Genomic DNA, 23842 nt, shown 5'->3' on the forward strand with positions numbered 1-23842 from the left:
TTCCTGCAAAACAGTTTCTCATAAGAGTTATGATTGGATTTCGTGTGACCTTCCAACAAATTTAAATCTTCTACCATATTCACAATTTAGTAGCCTAGTCACCACCAGCAGCTAGCATGCACTCATCACCATTGGTCTCCACAATTTAGTAGTCTAGTCACCACCAGCAGCTAGAGGATCCACAGGAGACACTATCCAATCTTGAGAGCATATCAAGCATTCTGTAATCGTTGGATCTGTCGAACTTAGATACTGATTTAGTGTTCTTGCTTCACTATCTAATGGAACAACTGATATAGGAATACCCATGATGTCGCGGACCATCATAGAAAGCACTGGATATTTGGCAGCATTGTATTTCCACCATGCTAGGATGTCAAAATTATCTTCAGGACCTTTTGAAGGATGAACAGCTTCCTCCAAGTACATATCGAGATCAGATCTTGCTGGATGACCAGAGGATGTCTCTTTGAGATACTGATCTAATCCACGCTGTGTATCAGATAATGTTATTCGAGATGTCTTATATTCTCCACCATTTACATGATTCACTCCCACTATAGGCACTACTGTTCCCGGCATAAAAGGCTTGAAGTTTTGAAGAATTTGCAGAGTGGCCTACATACTCATTGTACAGATTTTTAAAGCTGTCACGAGCATTGTCAATCCTTGTTTTAGCTTCAAATGCATCATCGTAAATTTGCTTAAAGAAGTACTCCACAGACTTCATCTTGTAGCGTGGATCTAAAACAGATGCAATTGCCATTAACATTCTACTTGAGTCCCAGCATTGTTCAAATTTCTCAAGCATCTCCTTAGCCATGGATGCAACAAACGGTTGTGAACTCTTACACCATGTCTTCAAAAGAAGATGAATACCACACATGTCATTGAAGTATAGATTTGCAGTAGGGATTCTTGTGGCAGAGAACTTCTCCAAAGCCTGGTAAAGCACATCTAGACACTCAACAATCGCTCTGACATCTTCCCAATCCTTGGGTGAAAGAAAGCTTGCATTGTCCGGATCACTTTCTGCCAAGTGTTTGAAAGCCTCTTGATAATGACATGCAGTTTCAAGCATCATATATGTCGACGGCCAACTAGATGGAACATCAAGAACCAATGGCTTCTCTGGGATGCCTATTTGCTCTGCATCTTTCTGAAATCTGGATAACCTTTCGGGTGAGGTTTTTACATATTGCACACTGGCACGAACTCTATCAATGACTTCACATGCTACTTCTACACTTTTGTGAACAATGAGATTCAGCAAATGACCACAGGACCGGGCAGAGAATAGATCACCACTTGAAATAAGAAAACCTTTCGTACGGAGGCACCCTACAAGCTCATTGGCAACCAAATCTCTGGTGCTACAGTTGTCTAGCACTACAGCACATAGCTTTCCATCAATACTCCATTCCTGCAATCTCTCCAATATGATTTTGCTCACATCCTGCCCCAGTTCAGAAGGCCCAAGAGGAAAGAAGTTGAGAATTTTCTTCTCAAGTCTCCAATCATTATCAACATAGTGGCAGGTCAAGCACACATAGTCCATGTCTGCAATGGATTTCCACATATCGACTGTGATGCTAACTCGAGAATGTAGTTTGTCTAGCATTTCATGCAACCTGAGCCTCTCATGCTCATATATCTTCATGCAATCTGCTTTCACAATATCAGCAGACGCCATTTTAAACAGCGGTTGAAGGTTCCTAACAAAGGTCCTGAAACCAACATGATGAACAATGTTGAATGGGTAACCATGCAGAATGACCATGCGGGCAAGATCTTGCCGGCTCAGTTCCTGATCAAACTGGGAGTGCTCGGAACTCATACCACCTTCATTCTTGGCATCGTTAGACTTGAGAACAAGGCGGCGAACCACCAGCTTCTTGCGTTTACCTCGCTTGGTTGACGTGCAGATAACAAGATGGTTCTTTAGATGAGTAGTACCACTCCTGCTGCTAGCTGTGAGCTGCTTCTTGCAATGATTGCATATAGCAACATAACTCCCATCCGGTTTTCTCTCCTTGGTGAAATCGTTCCAAACTAAGGATCTCAACTTCCGAGCTCTTGGATTGTGGACAGTAATTTCAGTGTTGTCAGTTGCATCCATCATAGTTTGATTATGAGAGATAATCGATCGCCTCGCTGACTACAACTGCCTCCACTACACAAACTCATCATATCAATAAGCATGCCAATTTCTACCACATAAGAACAAACAACAAGATCAAATTTTTAATCGAACAAAGCACTGTACGATGTGAAATCAACAAGCTTTTCATTTATATAATCAAAACCATATCTAAATACCAACAATAACTGAGCATAAACAAAAAAACACAAATCAAAAGTGCAAAAAAAGGACATATTAACGATCAAATAAGTACACAATGCAAACAACGGGCTGCACCCCGAGACGAGCAGGGAAAAAAAGCTACCTTTATATCCAGAGAAGCGAGTTGGTTGATACGAAAACGAAGTCTTGCGGGATCGTGACGAACCGTAAAAATTGTCGGAGCCCTATTCGGAGCTCCGGAGGAAGACAGGCGCGACCCTGGAGGAGGGGGCGATCGAATCGAAGCCTCCTCGAGAGAGGGCGAGCGGCACGAACAGGGCGTGCGGGCGATTAGGGTTTCGGTTTCGGATGGGAATTGGGCAGAAGCGAAGCGAATCGCTTCAGGGCGAGAGGAGAAAGCGGATGGTCGATGCCACCATATTAATGGGATTGGTGAGATATCGGAGCGGATCCAAATTGAACCTATAAAAAGTTCGATAAGGGGAGGTTGCTGATGGATTAATGCACTTGCGGATTCGGGCACGGTGGCAGGCTGCCCAATTGTTTGAGATGTTAATCGGATCGGGTAAACGGGTCCTGATATTTTTGAACTAGATTAAAGTTAAACTAACCGGTCTTAAGGATAAATTGTTTTCAAAAATCCAAATAAAAATTGAAGCGTTGATTTAAAATTTTAGATGAACCTATTTATTATCCATTTTATTTTAAAAAAATAAATTTAATATTTAAGTTACAATAATGAGAATTTATACTTACAGAAGAGGAAATACATCATCCAACTGTTATCATCCAGCTCCAGTAATGCTTAATAATTTGAAGCCATTTCAAAATTGCACCTAGAGAAATTGTTGTAAATGATAATCTTTATTGTCACGTTTGATCATATCTGATTTGATATGATAATCCACATCATCAAGATATCTTTTCACTTGGAGCATGATCATTAAAAATCATTAAAAAATAGTTTTCAACAACCTCCAATTGGTAATTCACACTCACAAATGATACATAAAAGCATAGCTCAATGTGACAGCATATGGTTGATTTGCCAAGAAAAACAAGGTCCAGAACATAACCAAGTTATTTCAAAAATAGTTCATGCATCATCCAGCAACACCATTTTACGCGAATTAATTACCAAAAGATCACAACCATCTCAGTGAATGATCCCGGCTAGTCATCATCTTCGAGCACACTTCGACGCCTCTGAATCTGGAAAGGGGAGAGCAGCGTGATCGATACGATTCCGAAACCAGAATAAGAAGATGGTTGAGTATGTGTTGAGGAGTTGAGGCAACTTACTGTGACTTTTGTTTGTTTACTTGTTTGGCTGTTAATCTGCTCCAGAAGTGAAATAAGTCTTTCTTCAGAAACCTGAAACCAAACATGAGAAGCTCTTCAAGAATGCATCATCATGTAATAAGCAGGATCTGCGTTTGTTCTAATTTGTACCCTTTCGGTTATCTGTCCCGTTTGAGCAGCTCTTAGTACAACATCTTCCACACCTCTTGCTTTATCAGGCTTCACTAAAGCAATACGAGCAACTACAGAAGACGAACGTTACTGTCAGTGGTGAACCATATGTACATAGTTGATCATCTATTGTTAACAAGACATCACCAGCATATTAAAATAAACAAAAAAGGATACTGTAATTTCCAGTTAATATCATTTACCAGCCTAACAATCTATAAACTTCATAAACAAAATTTCCATACTATAATTTATAGATCCATATCCTAAACCTAGTAGCTTACCTTTCAAGATAATTGGCAGGTTTACCTTCCAGAATGAATCTTAGTGTATATGAAGTTACTTTTAAAACACCAGTAGAACATTTTTTTCAGGTTGTTTTTAATGAAATATTAGATTGAATACAAGTCTCTAATCTGACTAAAAGAGACTGGATCAGTGATTAGGATAAAAAATAAATATTTCTCAGTCAACATGACTAATCTAATCTCAGGGTGCCAAACTCCTAGATGCGCCGTCAAGACATTGATTTTGACATGCTTAGGTTCTAAGAAGCTTTTCATCACTGGGAGAGTCTATATGCATAGGAGACATGATGGAGGCAACCACAGAACAATAGTGAGTGACAATGATGAAAAGTAATCTAATAAAACACTTACGCCTTTCTCTCGCCTCAGTTGACAATATCTGGCTCAGCATCAACTGCCTACGTTCCTCTGCTTCCCTGCATTTCAAGTTACAGATAGATGGTTCTTTAAACTTCAATTTAACTAAATTCCAATTGAAAGATTAACAGACCTTTTGGCCTCTTCTTGTGCTTTCTGTTGCTCACCATTTTGTTGATTACCCTGACAAAAGGCCAAAGAGTATTCGTTATAAACACAGCAATTTTTACACTCCAACATAGATAAACATAACTTACAGTGCCATGTTTGCCCATTAACTCCTGCATTCTTCGTTGCCTAATAGCTACAAGCTCTGGATCATCCTAAGGAAAAACAATACAAATATTCAAGATTGTTAACATCGGGATCTTATCTAGGAACCAGAAGAGGTTAATGTGGTCAGATCATAAGGTTGGAGTGGATCATGGGATTGGGGGGCATAACTTAAGATCCTACAATTCAATTAAATTATTGTAGAATTATTTTTTGATATATATAATGTATCATATATACTAACTTTCAATATACATTATTAAGATGAACACATTAAACTTTATCATTCTAGTATCATGAAGCATAACTAAAACTATTGATTTGATAATAGTTGAACAATACAATATAATTCTTAAAGTGACTGAGATACTAGTTAGGAACGATGAGGTAGCATAGGAACAGATCATAAATACCAATAAACAACAAACAATGAAAGGAGATAAGCTCAATGGAAGAGAAAACACGAGAAAATTCAATCCACCGAAAATGTTCCTCTTTGGCAGTAGCAAAAAGTAAATAACCTATTTTTCAAGTATATAACAACTAGCATATCTAGTTGAAGTCTTCTGCTTCACAAGGCATGACTACAACAATTTTTTTTTTTTTGCCTAATTCAGATCTCAGCTCCAAATTTATCTTCCGCACGAAACACTCACCGAACAAAAATATCGAAGAAAATTGCCCCCAATCATAATTTCCTTAATATAGCACATGAATAAATTAATCGATCAATCAGAATCTGCCCACGATGAACAATGAAAGTCTCACAAAACGCAGAACTGGTAGCACAAAGCATTTTTCTGGCTACGAAAAACGAAAAGATAAGAACCCGATTTACGTGTGTAAAACCCACCGAATTCCAAAACTGAAACCAAACAAGCACCCGATCGAAAGAGTCACGCAGAGAAACAACAATCACGGCCAAACCCTAGCGGAAGAGCAAAACTATCGACAAAAAGACACCTAGAAAAAAAATAGAAACAAAAAGAAATTAATGGAGAAATCACCATCCATACCATGCCGCCACAAGGTTACACTCGCCTCACGATCTCTTCCGCCGCAGCTTCTCAAACCTTTCTTCAGCAACACGCGACCGCCGCATCCGTCTTTAATAAGAGGCCACTGACCGAGAAAAACAGAAACTCAATGCGACGCCCCGCATAATTCCTATGTGCGACATGAACAATGGGCCTGGGCGTCCGGTTCAATTACAGAGAGGTTTCATGGGCCCACCAGACAGAAACAGCATATGGCTCAGATGTTCCTACTTGGGCCCAACATGAGCCCACGACTGACACATCTTGTGCACGTGTTAGCTCGAATCTGAACTGTAATTTCATCATTTTATATATAATTGTGAGGCCGATCGTATAAAATCGTTGGATAACACGAATTCGACCATCTCTCTGAGCAAATCTGATGTGATCATAAGCTACACAATTCTCATATGTGAATCAATTAAGTTGTATATTCCTGAGAAGAAGCATATTAAAATCGACAAAACATTTATCGAGTGAGCTACAGAATCTACATGAAGTATGGCATACAGTCTACTGCTTACCTACGTACAAGTTCTCAGGCACAAGCGATCGAGCCTGAGGCTGTCCCTTTGCAAAACCTATACAATTTTATGAGACTTTTTCTGTGACATGTTTAGGTTGCAACTTTCTTCCTATCGCAGATTGTACTGAACCTTGTGATGTTACTTTTTTTTTTTCTTGAGAATTGTCAGTGATGACTCCCGATAAGATCCGAGAGGGTGATCTTTCCGCATTTTCCGGCGTCTAGCTTGTCGAATTGGTTGCCGATCAACATGATGTCCTTCTCGGAGATCTTTCCCATTTCCTTAAGTTTGTATATCACATATTCTGATTTGCTGCAGGAAGTAATATGGAAAAAAAAATCAGTATTTGGTGGCTGAAGAAATTGTTGTTGGAGCAACCAAACAAATCAACATTAGATCTGAGAGACTCAATCATAACAAATTGGAAACACGATCACACTTGCTAATTAACTAAACACCAGGATCATCGAGGTACAAGATGATAGTTCTTTCTAAAAGTTTGTTAGATTTCAGATTTAGCTCTTATCCAAGGGGGAAGAATAAGAAGGAACAAGCTGATGATCATAGCTTTATCTTTTGTCTTTAGTTTAAAGCTTAAGGGTGAGTCCCTTCAGCCGTGGCTTTCTACCAAAGTGAACCAGCCTAATGATAAAGTATGGTGTTTCATTTACTCAATGTGAGACAAATCTGCGACAAACAAGAGTAAAAAATGGAAACTTAAAGAACATAGTCCAAGGTTATTTTGATTGAAACAAAAATCTTGAAATTTTCTAAGCTACTCAAACAATAATATAAACACAAAGAAACATAAAAGGTGAGAGTGATAGGCTATTAATATCAACATCTGACAGCATAGTAAGGCCTAAACTGAATTAATATCTCAATCATAAAGGCATTTCTTTGCATCTGGAAAATGACTCCCTTATTAGTGCATGGCCTCAAAATCTGACTGTTTCTCACAAGTGAAAGAAATTATTAAACCACCAACAATCACTAGCAAATAAAGGGGCACTGTTTTCATATTCCTCACACTACAAACACAGGAATAATGTTAATATGTTATCAATTTTTCAAAGTGAATCCAATCCTTGCAAAACATAAATCTTTTTTGTATCAAACTTTCTGAAATATATATACTGGCCTTGGCCACTTATTCTCAGATAAAAATCTATAATGAAACATTATAGTTCACCTATTCTGCATTGATCACCCCTGCTCCTCATCTTCCTCCAATTCCAGCAACAAGATATCACTAAAACAGTCACAAACATAAACTGTTCGATATCAATATTATCCTCATGTGCCCCAAATTTTACTAAATCTTGTTTAGCCTCTCAACAGCACTCTTACTTTTCCTTTTTCACCAACTAACGGGTTACAAAATTATGTCAAGCAAATTCTTTGCAAAAGAAGCATCTTTCTCCAACCACCTCCTTGAGTTAGAAGGTCAATTACTAATTAGGCATTTAAAGGAAGGAACCAGCAAAACCATGGTGAAAATTTTGCTGATGAGACCTAGAAAAGTAAATCCTTATGTCAACGCAGACCATTTCTAACTCATTATTTGGAACTTGTACACGATGTCAATTTTAACAAATCTGCCATGTGTCTGAATCTTCTTTTATTAGCTCATTAAGCTTCAGTTTGTCAGGATTCCTCCTAAATAACTCCAAATTCTCATGGTATTCGTGCCGGCAGTGAGAGACCAAGCAATAAAAACCTTATATGAATAGATCAAAACAAGGAAGAACACGGGAGAGCAAAGCAACTTACGTGACAAGCCCTTTATTGTCCGTATCAGCGGCGAGAAATTCTGCGACAGTCATGTCTCTAGAGAGCACCAGTTTTGCTATCTTCCGGTGCCGCTTGTCGATCCTCGCCTCAGCCAAGTAAAGAAATGCACGAGTGACGGCGAGAGTGGACACTAGGAGCCACAGCGACGCAAACAGCCTGCCCGGCAGCGTTGTGAATGCTCGGTCCCCGTACCCAACGGTGGTCACAGACATCACGGAGAGGTAAAAGGCATCGAGCCATCCAAGCTGCTCCACGAAGCGCAGCACGCCGGTGCCGACGCCGATGCAGAGCAGGACGACGCAGAGCGCAAGTGCTACCTTCATCCGTATCCTCATCCGCCCCTTCTTGACGTCGATTATGTAATTCCGGGCGATGTCGTGTCTGTGCTGGTGCTGGTCGTGATTCTTTTGCTGATTATGCATCTTCTTATCGTCGATCTTCATTGGGTTGTTGACGGAAGAGAGGAGGAGGGACTCCTGGAGATCGAGCACGTAAGACACCATCCCGGAGAGAAGGATGTCGACGAAACCGAAGCCAATGATGACGAACATGATGGAAAATATCTTGGCGGAGGCAGTAACCGGGGTGATGTCGCCGTAGCCGATGGTGCACATAGTAACGATGCAGAAGTAGAAGGCGTCGACAACGGGGTGGGTCTCTTCGGCGACGAAGTGATGGCGATTGAAGGTGTAGATCGAGACCCCAAAAATGAGGTAGACGACGAGAAGGAGGAAAGCCTGGGTGATGATGGAGGGGCGATCAGGGGTGTCGACATGGGATCCTCCGGCGTCATTGATCGCGGAGATGGCCGGGGCGGTGCGGGATCGGTGGAGGTTACTCCTCCCCCGAGAGGCGGAGGGGTCGCTGAGCCAGGCATGGGAGGCGGCGGCGCCGGAGAGGGGAGAGGCGGGAGGAGGAGAGGAAGACGAGGGAAGAGGGGCGGATTCACCTGGTTCGTCGTCGGTAGAAGGTGGGAACTCGCCGAAGATGAGGAGGTCCTTGAGGGAGGAGGCGGCGATGGCGGTGCTGGGGCTGGAGAGGGGGATGGAGATCTCTCCGTCCTCGGGGAGAGGGCAGAGGACGGAAGACGGCGGAACGGAGGAAGTGACGGAGGCCCTCTGCCGGTGGCTGGGCAGAGCCGGCGACTGAGATCCGAGTTTTAGGGGAAGCAGCGGCTCGGTTTCCATGTGTTTGTGGAAATGACAAAGAAGATTGAAGAAGGGCTCGCAGTTCAACATAAATCACATGATTTTTTTTTTCTTTTTATGTATATATAATTTTTTAAAAAATAATAATTTAAATTGGTGGTTAATAATTTTGAGAAAATAAAAAATGAAAATACATAATGTTGAAAAGATAATCCACTAAATTCCTTTTCTGGATGTTGGATTAGGATGTCCCCACTTCATTAAAAATTTAATAGCTGCCTATTTTAGAATGCCTTAATCATCAACTTGGCCTACTTGTGTGCAAGTAATCAGATGAATAATGAAAAATTAATTTAAATATTGAAATTTTTTTTTAAAAAACGTCTTTTTTTTTTTTTACTTATGTCATCAAAAGACACCCTTCTTTATATAAAGCACTCTAAAGTAATGTTTTAATTAAAATTAAATTTAACTATAAAGTAGAATTGTTCATAGCAATTCTAAAATGACGTACCTAGGTGGAGTTGCTTTGGTTGATGGTAATATTTTGATCAAAATAGTTATAAGGTTGAGCACATAAAAGATATTTTAGATAAAAATTATAAATAGAACATTGTTTTGATATTTTTTTTTAAAACTGGAATATTCTTTTTGATGATAATGATATTTAACTATATTATTGGTGATGAAGTCAACCATGTTATTATCCTAATTGGACTGGCCGATCACCAGATTATTCAACCCTCAACTCCATTATTATCTAAACTAGACTGACTAATCATCTAATAAAGAACACTGTTATTTAATTTAATTTTACGCCTTTCCCAATCTTTTGGAATTATTAATATAATAAGAGGCTTAAGTTTATCGTTATCTCTTTAATAGAATTTCTCCTCTGATTAATTTTTTTAGACTTCTACTTTTCCATAATTTTGGATGAATATGATTGTCTGATTGTAAGTCGTTCTGCTTTGTTTTGTTCCGAGCTTTTTGGAAATATTATAATGTTGATGAAACGTGGGATAGATCCGAAACCGTACCTTATGGATCCGTCATTGTCGAGGTCCGCCGCCATCACATCGCCGGCGGTCATCCTCCACCTCAGGACCCACTCTGCCGCCCTCTGGTTCCTCTTCTCCACTCTCATCACCGGCAGGTACAAGAACTCATTCGCCGACGCCACCGCAAGGTAGAAGCTATCTGCCCATCGCAGCCCCTCCAGCAGCGCGCGCAGCCACCGTCGCGACAGCGACACAAGCAGCCACCACCGCCAGCGCCACCTTGATCCGCACCCGCATTCGCCACAAGGACGAGCTGGGCGTCCACCGCGGCCAGCAGCGCTGCCTCCTGCCGGCCAAGCGTGTGGACAAGCAACACGATGACCAGAGGACTTAACAGCGGAGTTTGGTGGCAGAAGAGTAACAGAATCCATTGATGAGGGACAAGCTTGAGAAGCATAAAACTTGAATTTTGGAACAGGATTTGCAGTTGGATTGACGGTCAATTCGTGTCAACTGTAATTTCTCAATTTACCTCTTCACAGATTGGTCACTAACTGGAATGAGTCATTTTTTTTTTTTTGTAAAAGATAATGGTGGACTAATAGTCGAACACAATCAGATCGAACAGGACCAGCTCTTCATAAACCAGAAGCAAAAGCAAAAATTGGTATAAGACGACAACCACCATCAGGTCAGTGCAAGTTTAGCATGCGAATCTAGCTCTTCATAAGCAATATAAATGAATTTTCTATAAGACAAATATCACATATTACCCAGTGAAGAAACATTCCTACATTTTCTATAGATGCATTCATAAGATCTGCCCTGGTGGCTTTGTGGAAAGGGTAACTTCAAAGAAAGCCAGTTCCGACTTGTGCTAGATCAGGGAACCTACACAGAGCTTCTCAAGAGATAGGATACTACACAGCCTAGTAGGGCCCCGGCACAAACCTGTGTCAAGAACTTGTGTCATTACAGAAGCCAGCTATAGTGTGATCGTAATGACTCGTGTGATTACAGAAGCAGGCAAATCAAAGTTAAGGATTAAATAGATTCTTATTATTCTAGACCATGTGATTTACTTGTATTACGAAATGCATGCACATGAAGAGTACCTGGAGTGGAGTATGTCCAAGAGGTTCGCGTAAAGGCCCGAAGTTGGATACAGGATGCTCTGGTGGTAGCTCACATACTATTTGATTCAGCAACTGCATAAATAACCATACTGAGATGTAAGTTATAAGAGCGCTTTTTTTTCCAAGCATCGTTGTGTATCAGAATAAGGATAGATACGACAGTATACATCATAGTTGGAGTTTTGTAAAATAAGATTGCGTGGATGTAGTAGAGCAAGAGGGAAAACTTCAAAAGAAAAGGAGAAAATGCAATATAATCTTGTAATATACTGGATAAAACTTATGATACCACCAAAAAGTTCACAAGGTTCCACAAGAATGGCAATTACATGAAGAAAGATTAGCCTTAACTACTTATTTCAACAGGCAGGAGGGAAGTGAACTCACTGACACCAATCTATAGCACCATTATACTTGAGAGGCAACCATGCATTTGAGAATGCTTAAAGTATCTATAGACACCAATTATTAAGAGGCAACCATGAATTTGAGAACGCTTTAAAGTATCTATATATTATCTTGAATTGTTGACAAATCTTCAATGATAAAATAACTAGGTAGCTCATTCTACACCTCATCAAATGAACAGAAAAAGGTCAAGTGTAGTTAATCGCCAAAGATTTTTATATGAAAAAGGTTAAAATGTATAGGTACAAAGATCGGCAAGAAAAAAGATACAACCATTTCATTCGCAATGTAAACATGAATATTTGGCATCCTCTGAAAGAACTTAGAACAAATGAGCCAATTAGTTTGTTTGCACATAGTTTTATAATTTATCTTTACAAAAACAGAAAACAGTTTTGGTTTCCACAAACAGAATGCAAGTTATCCTAATAGACTTACCTCAGCTTGTCGACCAGCATGCAATCGGATTCCTGATGCATCATACATAACCTGAAACAATCCAATAAGATTGGAAACTGATATATGTTAGAAATGCTGATGTTACATACACCAAATCATAATGAAAATTTGACAATATCAAGTTCAAAGATAGCATTGTGAATTGCAAATATCATAATCTCAACATGAGATGAAATGTAGCTTGCAAAGGAAGATCTGGGGAAAACTGTTATGTGAAACAGGAGCTAGATAATGTAGTGCAACGAAGTAATCATAATATCAACAAGAGATGAAATGTAGCTTGCAAAAGGAAGATCTGGGGAAAACTGTTCTGTGAAACAGTAACTAGATAATGTAGTGCAACGAAGTAATCATAATATCAACAAGTAATCAGACAAGATATAATTAACTAATCAAAAAGATAGCTTGTAGAATCCAGAGAAGTGCATACAATGGATGCTAAAATTACGGCAAGTGCAAAGGGAGTACTGCCTATCCCTTCTTGGAGACCTACAGCCACCGCGAGAGCTGCCACGGTAGCTGCGTGTGAGGAAGGCATTCCACCTGAACCAAGCAACCTCCTAGAATCCCACCTTTTCTCCTTGTACCTGCATTTCTAGAATAAGCATATGAAAGATCACAAAGGAATAAATAACGTCGTATTTTGTTCCATTGCTTCGATAGATATGCAAGGAAAATCTGAAACATAAGCTTCCTAAATTATCATAAAAATTGGAATTTTTGAATGGAGGAGGTGAGCGACGAACAAGGTGGTGAAGGGTTTGAGGAATTGGGCGACCGAGAAGGCGAGGACCGCGGAGACGAGGGGGAAATTGGAGGAAAACGTCGGCGGGGGGCCGTGCCCGACCGACGCGTTCGATGCTGCCATGTCGGCGGCGGTTAACACCTCGTCCATCTCGCCTGCTCTCACGATCCAGCACCTAATGGGACGGGACGGATGGCTCCTTGGCGCTTCAGGGATTCTCCCTCCGACGGCGATCCCCCTCCAACGCGGCGAGGGATAGAATCCGATGAGTCGCCCACCGTCCAGCCAAACCCTAACCTCGCCTCGGAGGAAGGCGCAACCTCCTGCGTCACTCTGCTTCAAGAGCAATATTCTTATCTTCTTCTCGTCCCTCAGCAAATATATAAAAATAGAAATGGAATAAAAAAGGAAAAGAACAGTAAAATACGATACACTTCTTTTTCTTCGGATCATGTTCTTATCTCCGTTTGAAACGGATCGATAAAGTTATTTAAAGGTCATTTTGACCATCCAATTCTTGCAAAATTCAACTTCACCATTCAATTCTTGCAGAATTTCACTCCATAATATTTTCTGTTTTCTCTGAGTGTTAATTTCTCTCAATTCTTGACGCAACAGTAAAATTGCTGCCATATAATCTTGAGATCGTAAGCTCGAGTCGCGAAAACAGCCTATTTGTGGAAACAGTTCAATGCGGAAACAATGCAAGATGTACATAAAACAAGCATCAATCAGTAGTAAACGATATGGAAACTTGTGGATTTACCAACATTGTATCAAGTGTAAGCCACAAGAGAGTTCTGTATTTGTGGAACATTGTACTTTCAGTAGACAAATTCTCTCTATAATCTGCTAACAATTACATGTTGAACTGAAGCTTGCCGATCGAAATGCGTTGTATTTGGTTCTGTACAAACCTGATATTTTCATCTACTAACAGCCTAACAGTCGAATTCCCGTAGATGTCGGGATGGAGTTTAACTTCTTATTTCATCTGGGTCTTTGTGAATTGGATCAATTTTTTCAGATAATCTGAATGAATATGATTGAATGATCAAACTTTAAGGTGTGTGTGTGTTTCTGCAACTATCGAGCTACCTGTAGAGGCAAAATTATGAGTCTGGAAAAAATAAAGAACCGGCATCGAAGGGGCCCACGAGACCATCGTTGAGAATGCGCATAGCGGCGCTCCTGGAGAACTTCCTTGCAAACAAGAAACATGGAACAAACTCAGCATTGCGCTGGCACCACTCGGTTCGATACTCCGTCTCATAGTATATATGATTGATACTCTGCAAAATAAGAAAGAAGAGAGCCTTAAGGTAAAAGGAACTTGGATACAGTTGTTGAGAAATCAAGATAATTAGTACAAACAAGAACATATCGCTCTTCATCGAAATTTATAAGCAGAATCATACTGTCAGCTGTGCTTATGATACCTAAACTTTGAGTAGTAGCTTTTATGATCTATTTGATAAAAAGGGGAATGCATATTGAAATTCACGGTATGATAACATCAACACTTGGTAACAAATGAAAATAGCATCACATCACTAAGCTCCCCACCTAGTGCATCGGTAAGAGAGTGATTCAATGGCTTAAGTAGCAGTGGGGGCAATCCCACCTAAGAAGCTAGAAATTTTGGGTTGGTGAACTGCACAAAATGTGGAAGAAAAGCAAGCTTATTAACTAGAAATAGTGGATAGTAAGTGACCTTTATTTCCATAATATGTTCTTTACTAGCATCGGCAAATTCAAATGTCTTAGGGTGCCAACTTCTTTTGTCCTTCACATCGATAGATTGGTTCCATGAAGTATATGTTAATGTTCTTCTCTCCAGCTCATCATCAAGTTGACTCATCTGAAAGAGAGAGAGAGAGAGGGAGAGAGAGAATGGTCAGACCATGAAAACACACACACATTAAGTTCCCTAATTTTACTTTGACATAGCTCTGCACAAACTATTGCATGTTTATTATTCAGCAAAAGTTAGAAGGACTACACAAATGACAAACACAGGAATCAAGATAAACAAATAACTTTCTGAGCATGACAGTCTTACAGAGAATAATGTTTGGACATAGTGTTCATCTGTTATGCAATCGTGTTCTTCCTGTGCTGCTTCTTTCTGCACATATAAAATATAAAGATTAGAAGTTACTATTGAAAAGAGACTTGTGACATAAAACCAATAGAAAACGCAATTTTCATTTCCAATTGATGGTACTGTGGAGAAGTAAACATTTAAAATATCACAAATGAACTCAAACGCACAAAAACAATTATAACATAGTAAATGCTAGCCAGCATAAACAGAAAGCAATAGTAAATGGAAGACAATTTTAGCTGCAAAAGAATAATAATCTTCCTTTTGCATTAGTAAACTTTTATCTTAAGTTTTTTTTTTTCAAATTTGGCACCCATATGTACATTTGTCCAGTCCTTAATATCTGTTTACTTGAACTTCATCAAGCACCACATTGACACATACTGTATGTTGCTAAAACTTCGACAGCAGTATTGAACAGGTGTAAATCCAAGTGCAGGATATGGTGTTTCCAAAGTGTTACATGTCATCAAAGAAAATCGAGTGTCAATGTCTAACTTTTTGTAAGCTCAAATAAGAACTTATGAAAGAGTTCTTGTTGAATATTAACATGTTAAAACTTAAAAGAGAATAGAAGTTCCAACTAAGAGTTTCAGTAGTCAACAAGAAGAATCAAATCCTTTCTAGATATATTAGCAGAAAAAAGCATTTCAAGGTGTTGAGCAGGTAAACTTAGTTAACAGAAAGAAAGCATGCTACTAAGTTAACAAGTATCTCATCAATGTAATATGAATTAAGTTAACTGAAGTAGCAGTGGCACAATGAAACACAATATATAATACAAAAAAATGAAAAAACAAAAGATCTGAGTTCATTTCAAAAGGCACTGATTTGATTAGAGTGATCATAAATCTACTCACATTTTTCTGTTTTCCTCCGAGTACTTCTCCAGTCAGGTGCTGCAAGGGTCACAATAAGAGACTTTAAATAGTTTAACTGACAAAATATGATCAAGGTATCCCAAGTGGTTTAGATTTTAGAACCCTCAGCAGAGATCACCATGCTCTAACCATTACTCACTATGCCTCTATGGTGCCGGTTCAGCATGCAAACAACTCCAGAGAAGACAAAGCTTAAGCTCACAAAATATCTAAGAATAATAAAAATTTCACCAACAGGCCTTACCTTGCAAAATCTCCTGAATGCTGGAAAAACAACAGTATCGTCCACAACAATCTTAGCATGCTTTCTAACCAAAGTTATCCACTGGATTTAAAAATTATACAGTTATACAAACTCAAAGAGAAACAAACACCAATTGTTAATCTTCACTGTGAAAAGTAGACACATTGATTATCTTCTAAATTACCTGAGAACCTTTTCTCCATCTGTCCCTGGGTACTGTGGGAAACATTTTTGGATTATAACGCCCTTCCTTTTTGCTAAGAAAGCTAGAACGAGGGCAATATAACTTAGCCATCTCCACATCCAATAAGAAGATGTAAAAGTAAGAAAATAAGATTAGAATACCCTTCGGGCTGTTTACCTATCCACAAAACTTTTTGGAGAAGACATCACATAGTCATATATATAGCTGAAGTTGTAAAGAGGTACACAGCTGCAATATAAACTAAATGAATCAGACACTCAGCCCTATCATGGTCAATCAAAACAGATTCAGAATAATACAATTGCCGCATTAAAAGAAGATTAAAATAGCCTGAAAACCAATAAAGAAAAAAAATGAATCAGAGAGAGATTATAATTGCTCTGGTATAAGATAAGCAAGAAAAGGATTACTGGATAGACATAAGCAATATAAATCATGTTTCCAGATAATAGAATCAACTAAGTCACAAGTAAATGTTCAACATAAGAGTTGCTGACACAAGCAACATACAGTTTACAATTATCTAGCACAGAAAATAAGGAAAGCCTCTGTATCAGTTGCCCTTTTGCAGCAAAGGTGACCAAGGTACAAGCCATTGTAGGTCGATGAGCTTCATTTTTGAGATCAGAAACAAACCCATCAACAAAAAGAGGTTTTATTTTAAACATGGAAAAGCAAATATTAGATCAACTGAAATCACAAATATGAAATATATATAAACAGAATCATTAGTTTCCTTTATAATATTCAAGGAAGTAATGGTACCTATCGGACATCAAGGCAAAACGCTGATTGGAAGGATCCTTGAGGGCTGAAGCAAGTAGCAGTCTCTCTGCTTCAACCATAGTGGACTCGCCCCAAATCACCTGCCACTCTCGCTCAATTTATATAGTTCTTCATTAAGTCCAAATGAGGGAGAAAAGGTACAAATGAGGATAAAAAAGACCTTTATGCTATCGCGAAGATGACGGCCGAAAAAGAACGGAGACCTCGTCGTCGTCTTATCGAACACAAATCCCGGCTCAGAGTGGACGTAAATCGAGAATTTCTCCTCTTCCGCATTCTGCACAACAAATCAAACCCGAGCTTATTTCTAACAGTGCCAGCGAAAGCAATACCCCCAAAGGCGAGACTTTTGGCGACGGATATACCCGGAAGAAGGTGTGCCAAACGAAATCGAGCGGGAGATTGGATCGGGCGAGGAAGAGGAACGCGATCTTGGGGGTGCCGACGGTCACGGGAGGCTCCTCGCCGACAGCCGCATCCGGGGACGCCGATCTCGCGGCGATGCGGATGAGCGCCAGCGAGCAGGCGAGCACCGACGCCCAAAAGAGCAGCTGCAGACCAAGCCAGAGCCTGCCGGGGGAGAAGCCCGCCTGCGGCGACGACGAAGACGACGGCGGCGGCCTCTTCTTCATCGTCGCGATTCCGGCGATAGACGATACGGAATCAAACAACAATCGCTCACAAAATCGAAGCAGCGCACGCCTTCGATCTACTCAACCACGGCGTCGATGCGATGCCGCCATGGATTTGCATTTGGCGGATGAATATATACTGCGATTAAATTAACCATTCTCTTCCTTTCCCGTTCCTGATAAATCCTAATAAATATAAATTAAAATTGTATTTTGTTTTCATATTTTTAAAAAATAAAAAGGATTTTGCCAAATCACGCTTATTTTGTGGCTAAAATTAGGTAGCTTGCATCTTACAGCAAGACAAATAATAATAAATTACATCTCATTTAATTTTTGCCTTTTTATATATTTCAAGAAAGAAAAAGATTAAGATCTCATAAATAAATGATGAAGTCTCCTAAATTAACATTCTAATAAGGACTATGAATAGGAAGAGAATGCAAAATGGTTAGCCTCTTGACCTAAATGTGATTAAATGTATTTTCGAAGAAGAAGGAACACAAGCCATGTCAGTTTGACCTAAATGTGATTAAATGTTAATTATTACTTGTATTTAAGAAGAAGATGATGATGATGATTCAAATGTTAATATTCCACACTTATGCTTCATTCTCATTGATATATAGATTCATCTTCATGGACCCAAAGTCTTTGTTAGGTCAATTTATTTATTAATGGTGTCTTGTGTTCATAGAAATAGCTATTATATTCCCAAATTATCACCAAATATGTATTTCTATGTTTGATGAATTGTAATTTATTCATAAGGAACTACTATTCTTATTCATTGACATTTATTTCTTAGCTAATTTCATTCCTTGTTTACAATTAAACGAAGAGAGATGATGAGGGGGAGAAACTAGTTTCATAATGAAGTAATGCCGGATATAATAACGATTATTCTGAAGGTTTATTTTCACAATGAGATGGTAGAGAAAATACGAGAAATTACCAAACTAAAAGAAGGAGCCGTCACTAGATTTAACTAAATAAATTGATTCAAAATAAAAGATAATAATTATCTCCCAATAATATTTAAACAAAGATTTAAATAGTTTTGAAATCCTATGAAGTAAAAGATGAAAATAATCCTAATAGTTTGGAGTTTTCAAAAAGAGTTTAAACAATTTTTTTTTTAATCTAAGACTGAACTGTTACAGGTTACACTTAATAATCATTTATAGATATTTAAACGAGCTTCGATTTAATAAGTTACATATCTTGTGGTTCAACTTGAATTAAAAGTTATGACCTTTTAAAGCTCGAGTCCCCCTACATCACAAAGCCTATCAGGTTTGGGGCATCATCACCGTGCCACGATTGTGTTGGTAAGAATGGTTTGGCCGTGTTAGCTGTTGGACATCTACGGTTGATTGAACACAATTGTGTTGGGAAGCATGATCTAGCTATGTTAACTATTGGATGTCTGTAGTTGGTTGAACATAACTGTGTTGGGAAGCACGATCAAACAATGTTCAACTCTGGACTTCTTTTTTTAGTCAGGTAGTAAAAGACACAGCCATGTTAATGTTAGACACAATCAACATGTTGTTTTTCATGTAATTGATGACATCTTAATTGTTGCTTCATTACTACATCATGTTGTTTTTCAAATTAGATGGATAATGATAATTTTAATTATGATAATTCAAACCTATTAAATTCAAATCTTAAGTAAACCAAACCAATTATCTGAATTTTCTTAGCAATTGAGGGAATTCTTAGCAATGTTATTGGATGCCTAGATCGTCATAGATATACTTGGATTAAAGACCTTAAAATTATTTAACACTATAACAAAAAGATAATTATATTAAATGTTTATAATAAGTATGAGATATAACCAAGCCTGTTTTAAGGAATATAATATGTATTTAATTAACTAGCTAGTTTAGATCAATCTAACCATTTTGATCAATTTTTTTTAAAAGCTCAAATAATAAAAATGAGAGAAAAAAATAATTTCAAGGGATATTTATGAAATTTAATCAATTTAGATTTATCTATCAATTTTAATCAATTTAAATTAAACAATTAAGTATGAAATTTAATAAAGTTTTCTAAACTATTAAATGACCTAAACAATGAAAATAAAAGTATAAGAAATGCAATAAAGAACTTATTTTTGAATTTGACCGATTTAAAAGACCAAAACACTTAAAGATTACACAATTATTTGAAGCGAATTAATCCTAATCCCGACATTAATTAATTAATTAATTAATTGTGCTACGAGACGGCGCCGGTGAGGCCGAGGAACTCGACGGCGGACTTGGCCATGACGGCGGTGAACTCGGAGAAGCTGATGACGCCGTCGCCGTCGGTGTCGGCCTGGCGCATCATGTCGTTGAGCTCGGAGAAGGAGAGGGGCTGCCCCATGCGGGCCATGGACCGGGCCAGCTCGGCGGCGGAGATGTAGCCGTTGCCGTCGCGGTCGAAGTCGTTGAAGACGGCGAGGAGCTTCTGCTGGTTGAGCAGCGCCTGCTCGGTCATGATGGGCGCGATGGAGCCGGCGAGCTCCTCGAACTCCACCGCGCCGTTCCCGTTCGCGTCCATGCCGGCGAGCAACGCGTGGATCTGGTCGCCGGAGGGCCTCAGCCCGAGGGAGCGGAGCAGGGCGGCGAGCTCCAGGTGGGTGAGGCTGCCGTCTCCGTCCATGTCGAAGCGGTTGAAGATGCTGCGCAGCTGCCGGAGTTGCTCCCCTTGCAGCCTCCGACCGCCGCTCATAATCCCGATCGATCGACAACCGATCAGAGCAACAAAAAAAAACACCTCGAAATTTATGGAATATATCGAATTAGAGGAAGAACTGTTGTTTGTTGGATCGAAATTGATTGTTTGGAGGGATGGAATTCGAAGCTGTTAGATCGAAAAGAGGTGTTGATAAAATTGGAAGATAAAAAAGGGAGAAAAGGCATGGAACGGGTGGACGGCGTCCACAATTGCAATGCCAAATTTAGAAAAATCATGGCCGGAGTTTCTTTTGGGGGGTTAAATTTGGAAGATATGGATAGATTTTGGAACAAGGTGACGATTGCAAATAGTTGTCAATCTCGAAAATGAGGGAAAAAAAAGAAATCTAACTGATGGAATCTTGCTTGGGGGTTCGGCGGCGGCGGTTGCTCCCCAGAACGTGGGGCTGCGGCGGCGGTTACTCCCGTCAACCGCTCCCCAAGATCTACAACTGCTTCATAGATTATCGGCAAATTAAGCTTGCGTTCTAGAATCTTTCGAGATGCTACTCCGGTTTCTCCTTCTGCTCCTCGCGCCGCCATTTGCAAATGCCACAGACTCATGGCGATCCCGCGAGATTCCCAGTATTCCCCTTCCTGTTGTTTCCCTCTTTTCTGAAAAGATCGATTCCGGCGCACTGCTTCAATTCTAACGCGTTTATGTTCCAGCTGAAGGGCGCATTAGGAAGGGCAACAGATTGGGGAACCCACTGATGCTCACAGAAGATGGAAAGCTCCTCTCTTGCGCCGGAATGAATTTGATCTGCTTCGAAAAGAATGGCTCATTTGCTTGGATCATCCCTCTCCAGTACAAATGCAGATCAAATCTTGCCCCCATTGCCGACGATAGAGGAAAGGTGATCTTTCGCCATAACTTGCACTTCTTTTAGATGATTTTTCCACTATATTCAGATGAACTTTCCACTGTCAGATATATTTGGTCGCCGAAGATCGAGTTTTGAGGATAAATCCTTCCAACATCGGTCGTCCGGAGTCCACCGTCGACGTCTTCTTCGGCGAGAACTCAACCTTCCGGCGATCGGGGGAAATACTTGGAATCTCTATATCTTGCTTGTACGCGTCGTTATTCGTTGCGGTAAGAAACCGTGGCCTTTTCGCTCTTTCTCTGAGAGGAGAGCAGCTTCTGTGGAGCGCTGGCCCTCTGCTTTATCGGTTTGGTTATCGTCAAGGCTGCAAGAAGAACACCACAGACTGCTTCTTCAATTCAGCGCCTGTTGTCGATCAGTGTGAAGGAACCATCTACGTAAGAACCTCTACCAAAATCTTACTTCTTCTACGATTTGATGAATGATAATTACTTCCCTGTGAAGGTTTCAAACACCGAAGGCCAGATCTATTCCTTGTTCATTCGTAGTCCACACTTCAGATGGATCCAAGATTTTAGCTCGATAGATAGAATGATGAACATTGTGCCTGGAAACAATGGGCATCTGTATCTAGTCTTCCCCAGGAAGGCTACCGTAATGTCACTTGATGTATCGACAGGAACCGTCTCTTGGCAGAGCAACGTCGGTCTCTTGAGCTCGGAAACGATCGTGCCAGTCGTCGACTCCAATGGTAAACAGCCGAAGATCTTTACACTGATCACAAAACTTGGCAGAATTAAGCATACTTCTTAAGAGTTTGCCTGTTTAACTTCTAAGGCTGGCTGTCAATTGGCTCATTGGATGGGTTTCTGTATTCGTTTTCGCCGGCCGGGGAGCTTAGGAAGCACCTTCAGAAGAATGCTGAAGATTCAGTGATCATGAGCAGTCCAGTCCTCGACTGCTCGGGGTTCGCAGTTTACGTCTCTCAGACGATCATGGAGGAGAAATCTACCCGAACAACCGGAAACTACACATTTGTATCTGCACTTAAGCCGACAAGCATGGTCATCACTTTGTTGGCTCCTGCTACAGGAACTGTTTACTGGAGTGAGAGCTATCATGGTGAGGCCTAGTTCATGTTCTTCGCAATTAGGACACAATGCTTGAGAATTCGATTTGTGTATATGTTTCAGGTGAAATGTCTTCCTTGTTGGCCAAGAGTGACCTTCACAGCTTCGACATGGATGAGAGCACTTTCCTGTCAATCCTCTCTGCAAAAAGTGAGTTTGTTTCTTCTGAAATTGCTCGTCGATGAAGAAGATTTGTGCATGATTTATTCCATTTTAGCATTGATTTCTTGCAGGGATAGGAAGCAGTCTTCCATGTTATACTGCAGGTAGCAAATCATCCATTGGTTCTTTCCATAAAATTTTCAAACTGAAACAGAGTGTGTTTTGATTAGGCCAAAGGATTGCTTGGACTTGCTCACGACCGAATGAACAAAGCGCACCGATTGATGAAGGTGATGGTGATTCGAACTCTAGTTTCTTGTTTGTTGATGAAATTAAGATCTTGTGACTTGAAATAAGTTTAGGCGATGAAGGGGCGATCCTTGTCTTCCTGCTGTTCCAGCTCGTGATGCTACTCATTTTAGCTGGAACTGTTCGATTCTGCTGTAACTTGTGGAGAAAGAAGAAACTTCAAGATCATGGTCTCGGTCGATTCCTCGACAAGAGGGTAGGCAACTCGACGAAAAATTGAACCTTTTTATGATAAACTGAATCAAATCGATCACTTTGCATCATTTTTCCCATTGCCAATGCCAGCGATCGCTTCATAGTCAGAGAAGAACACTGAGTGGCATGATCTCCCAGCTGGAGCAAGAGGCGGCTGAAGGCGCTGCAAACGACGAAGCGATCGAGCAGTTGGGAGAGATTGTGAGGGCGAAGAAGGGAGTGGAGAGGAAACTGTCTACTTCTTACAGTCTGGGATGCGACAGAGCCGGTTCAGGAAGCCGCCATGGGAGATCAATCTTGCCGCTGTATGATGGAAAGGGCAAGAGCCACTCCTTCCACAGCACGAGAAGAAGAGAGAGTGTGACCATTTTTAACACTTACAGCAACACTTCTTCTTCTTCTCCTTCTTCAGTGGAAAGCAGAAATGGCAACAGCAACTGCAGCAGCGACAGTGTTATGATAAACGAAGAAGAAGAAGAAGCAGGGCCGTCGCGAAGAATCAGCGAGATGGAATGGAACAACGGAGAGGGCTCATCACACACTGCATCTGGAGGAAGAACATTCACAAGTCGATCGTTTCAGGGGAATTGGAGTGAGAGGAGCATGCGGTTGAAGAGGAGGAGAACACTGTCCTCCACCAACTGAACCATGTAAAAGCCAAATTGTATCTGCTGCATTATCAGGTCGTATTATTTCTTGAATGGGAAAACTGAGACTA

General features: G+C 40.2%; 6 protein-coding genes and 1 pseudogene across 6 annotated transcripts; 1 reads left to right on the forward strand and 6 right to left on the reverse strand.

The window, feature by feature from the left end:
• Nucleotides 1-94: 94 nt before the first annotated feature.
• On the reverse strand, nt 95-2163 carry LOC141836408 (zinc finger BED domain-containing protein RICESLEEPER 2-like; annotated as a pseudogene).
• A 1163-nt stretch (nt 2164-3326) lies between these two features.
• On the reverse strand, nt 3327-5847 carry LOC141836424 (uncharacterized). Its single transcript, XM_074723912.1, has 7 exons — nt 5733-5847; nt 4701-4766; nt 4577-4626; nt 4438-4502; nt 3758-3849; nt 3608-3679; nt 3327-3517 (listed from the first exon to the last, which is right to left on the reverse strand). Exons 1-7 carry the CDS (start codon nt 5733-5735, stop codon nt 3479-3481), a joined length of 387 nt encoding a protein of 128 aa, XP_074580013.1. The 5' UTR covers nt 5736-5847; the 3' UTR covers nt 3327-3478.
• A 355-nt stretch (nt 5848-6202) lies between these two features.
• LOC141836355 (two-pore potassium channel 3-like) lies at nt 6203-9286 on the reverse strand. Its single transcript, XM_074723825.1, has 2 exons — nt 8054-9286; nt 6203-6592 (listed from the first exon to the last, which is right to left on the reverse strand). The coding sequence occupies exons 1-2, from the start codon at nt 9259-9261 to the stop codon at nt 6445-6447; spliced, it is 1356 nt and encodes a 451-aa protein (XP_074579926.1). The 5' UTR covers nt 9262-9286; the 3' UTR covers nt 6203-6444.
• A 1685-nt stretch (nt 9287-10971) lies between these two features.
• LOC141836409 (uncharacterized) lies at nt 10972-13330 on the reverse strand. The gene is made up of 5 exons (XM_074723896.1): nt 12973-13330; nt 12657-12813; nt 12206-12256; nt 11339-11431; nt 10972-11174 (listed from the first exon to the last, which is right to left on the reverse strand). The coding sequence occupies exons 1-5, from the start codon at nt 13119-13121 to the stop codon at nt 11115-11117; spliced, it is 510 nt and encodes a 169-aa protein (XP_074579997.1). The 5' UTR covers nt 13122-13330; the 3' UTR covers nt 10972-11114.
• Nucleotides 13331-13693: 363 nt separating this feature from the next.
• On the reverse strand, nt 13694-17959 carry LOC141835929 (glycosyltransferase BC10-like). The gene is made up of 10 exons (XM_074723335.1): nt 17560-17959; nt 17355-17471; nt 17174-17274; nt 16565-16636; nt 16388-16469; nt 16204-16284; nt 15939-15977; nt 15034-15099; nt 14686-14832; nt 13694-14263 (listed from the first exon to the last, which is right to left on the reverse strand). The coding sequence occupies exons 1-10, from the start codon at nt 17824-17826 to the stop codon at nt 14084-14086; spliced, it is 1152 nt and encodes a 383-aa protein (XP_074579436.1). The 5' UTR covers nt 17827-17959; the 3' UTR covers nt 13694-14083.
• A 2099-nt stretch (nt 17960-20058) lies between these two features.
• LOC141836410 (putative calcium-binding protein CML14) lies at nt 20059-20556 on the reverse strand. Its single transcript, XM_074723898.1, has one exon. The coding sequence runs from the start codon at nt 20554-20556 to the stop codon at nt 20059-20061; it is 498 nt and encodes a 165-aa protein (XP_074579999.1).
• A 508-nt stretch (nt 20557-21064) lies between these two features.
• LOC141835544 (protein GAMETE EXPRESSED 3) lies at nt 21065-23769 on the forward strand. Its single transcript, XM_074722947.1, has 10 exons — nt 21065-21146; nt 21231-21418; nt 21493-21825; nt 21893-22139; nt 22226-22510; nt 22582-22668; nt 22752-22784; nt 22851-22910; nt 22983-23125; nt 23215-23769. Exons 1-10 carry the CDS (start codon nt 21065-21067, stop codon nt 23767-23769), a joined length of 2013 nt encoding a protein of 670 aa, XP_074579048.1.
• Nucleotides 23770-23842: the final 73 nt, after the last annotated feature.

The sequence above is a fragment of the Curcuma longa genome, chromosome 10, assembly GCF_044706935.1.
Source record: "Curcuma longa cultivar G26 ecotype Majalengka, Jawa Barat chromosome 10, ITB_CL_G26_1.1, whole genome shotgun sequence".
NCBI classification, from domain to species: domain Eukaryota; kingdom Viridiplantae; phylum Streptophyta; class Magnoliopsida; order Zingiberales; family Zingiberaceae; genus Curcuma; species Curcuma longa.

Coding starts and splice junctions, on each gene's coding strand:
- LOC141836424 (XM_074723912.1), bottom strand. Junction 4,627..4,700: donor TAATGGGCAAACATGGCACT/GTAAGTTATGTT, acceptor GCCTTTTGTCAG/GGTAATCAACAAAATGGTGA. Junction 4,503..4,576: donor GCACAAGAAGAGGCCAAAAG/GTCTGTTAATCT, acceptor CTTGAAATGCAG/GGAAGCAGAGGAACGTAGGC.
- LOC141836355 (XM_074723825.1), bottom strand. CDS start 9,261: ATGGAAACCGAGCCGCTGCTTCCCCTAAAACTCGGATCTCAGTCGCCG. Junction 6,593..8,053: donor GACAATAAAGGGCTTGTCAC/GTAAGTTGCTTT, acceptor TACTTCCTGCAG/CAAATCAGAATATGTGATAT.
- LOC141836409 (XM_074723896.1), bottom strand. CDS start 13,121: ATGGACGAGGTGTTAACCGCCGCCGACATGGCAGCATCGAACGCGTCG. Junction 12,814..12,972: donor CTCAAACCCTTCACCACCTT/GTTCGTCGCTCA, acceptor CTAGAAATGCAG/GTACAAGGAGAAAAGGTGGG. Junction 12,257..12,656: donor CCGTAATTTTAGCATCCATT/GTATGCACTTCT, acceptor GGATTGTTTCAG/GTTATGTATGATGCATCAGG.
- LOC141835929 (XM_074723335.1), bottom strand. CDS start 17,826: ATGAAGAAGAGGCCGCCGCCGTCGTCTTCGTCGTCGCCGCAGGCGGGC. Junction 17,472..17,559: donor TTTGGCACACCTTCTTCCGG/GTATATCCGTCG, acceptor TTTGTTGTGCAG/AATGCGGAAGAGGAGAAATT. Junction 14,833..15,033: donor ATGTCCAAACATTATTCTCT/GTAAGACTGTCA, acceptor TCTCTCTTTCAG/ATGAGTCAACTTGATGATGA.
- LOC141836410 (XM_074723898.1), bottom strand. CDS start 20,556: ATGAGCGGCGGTCGGAGGCTGCAAGGGGAGCAACTCCGGCAGCTGCGC.
- LOC141835544 (XM_074722947.1), top strand. CDS start 21,065: ATGCTACTCCGGTTTCTCCTTCTGCTCCTCGCGCCGCCATTTGCAAAT. Junction 22,140..22,225: donor GCCAGTCGTCGACTCCAATG/GTAAACAGCCGA, acceptor TTAACTTCTAAG/GCTGGCTGTCAATTGGCTCA. Junction 22,669..22,751: donor GTCAATCCTCTCTGCAAAAA/GTGAGTTTGTTT, acceptor GATTTCTTGCAG/GGATAGGAAGCAGTCTTCCA.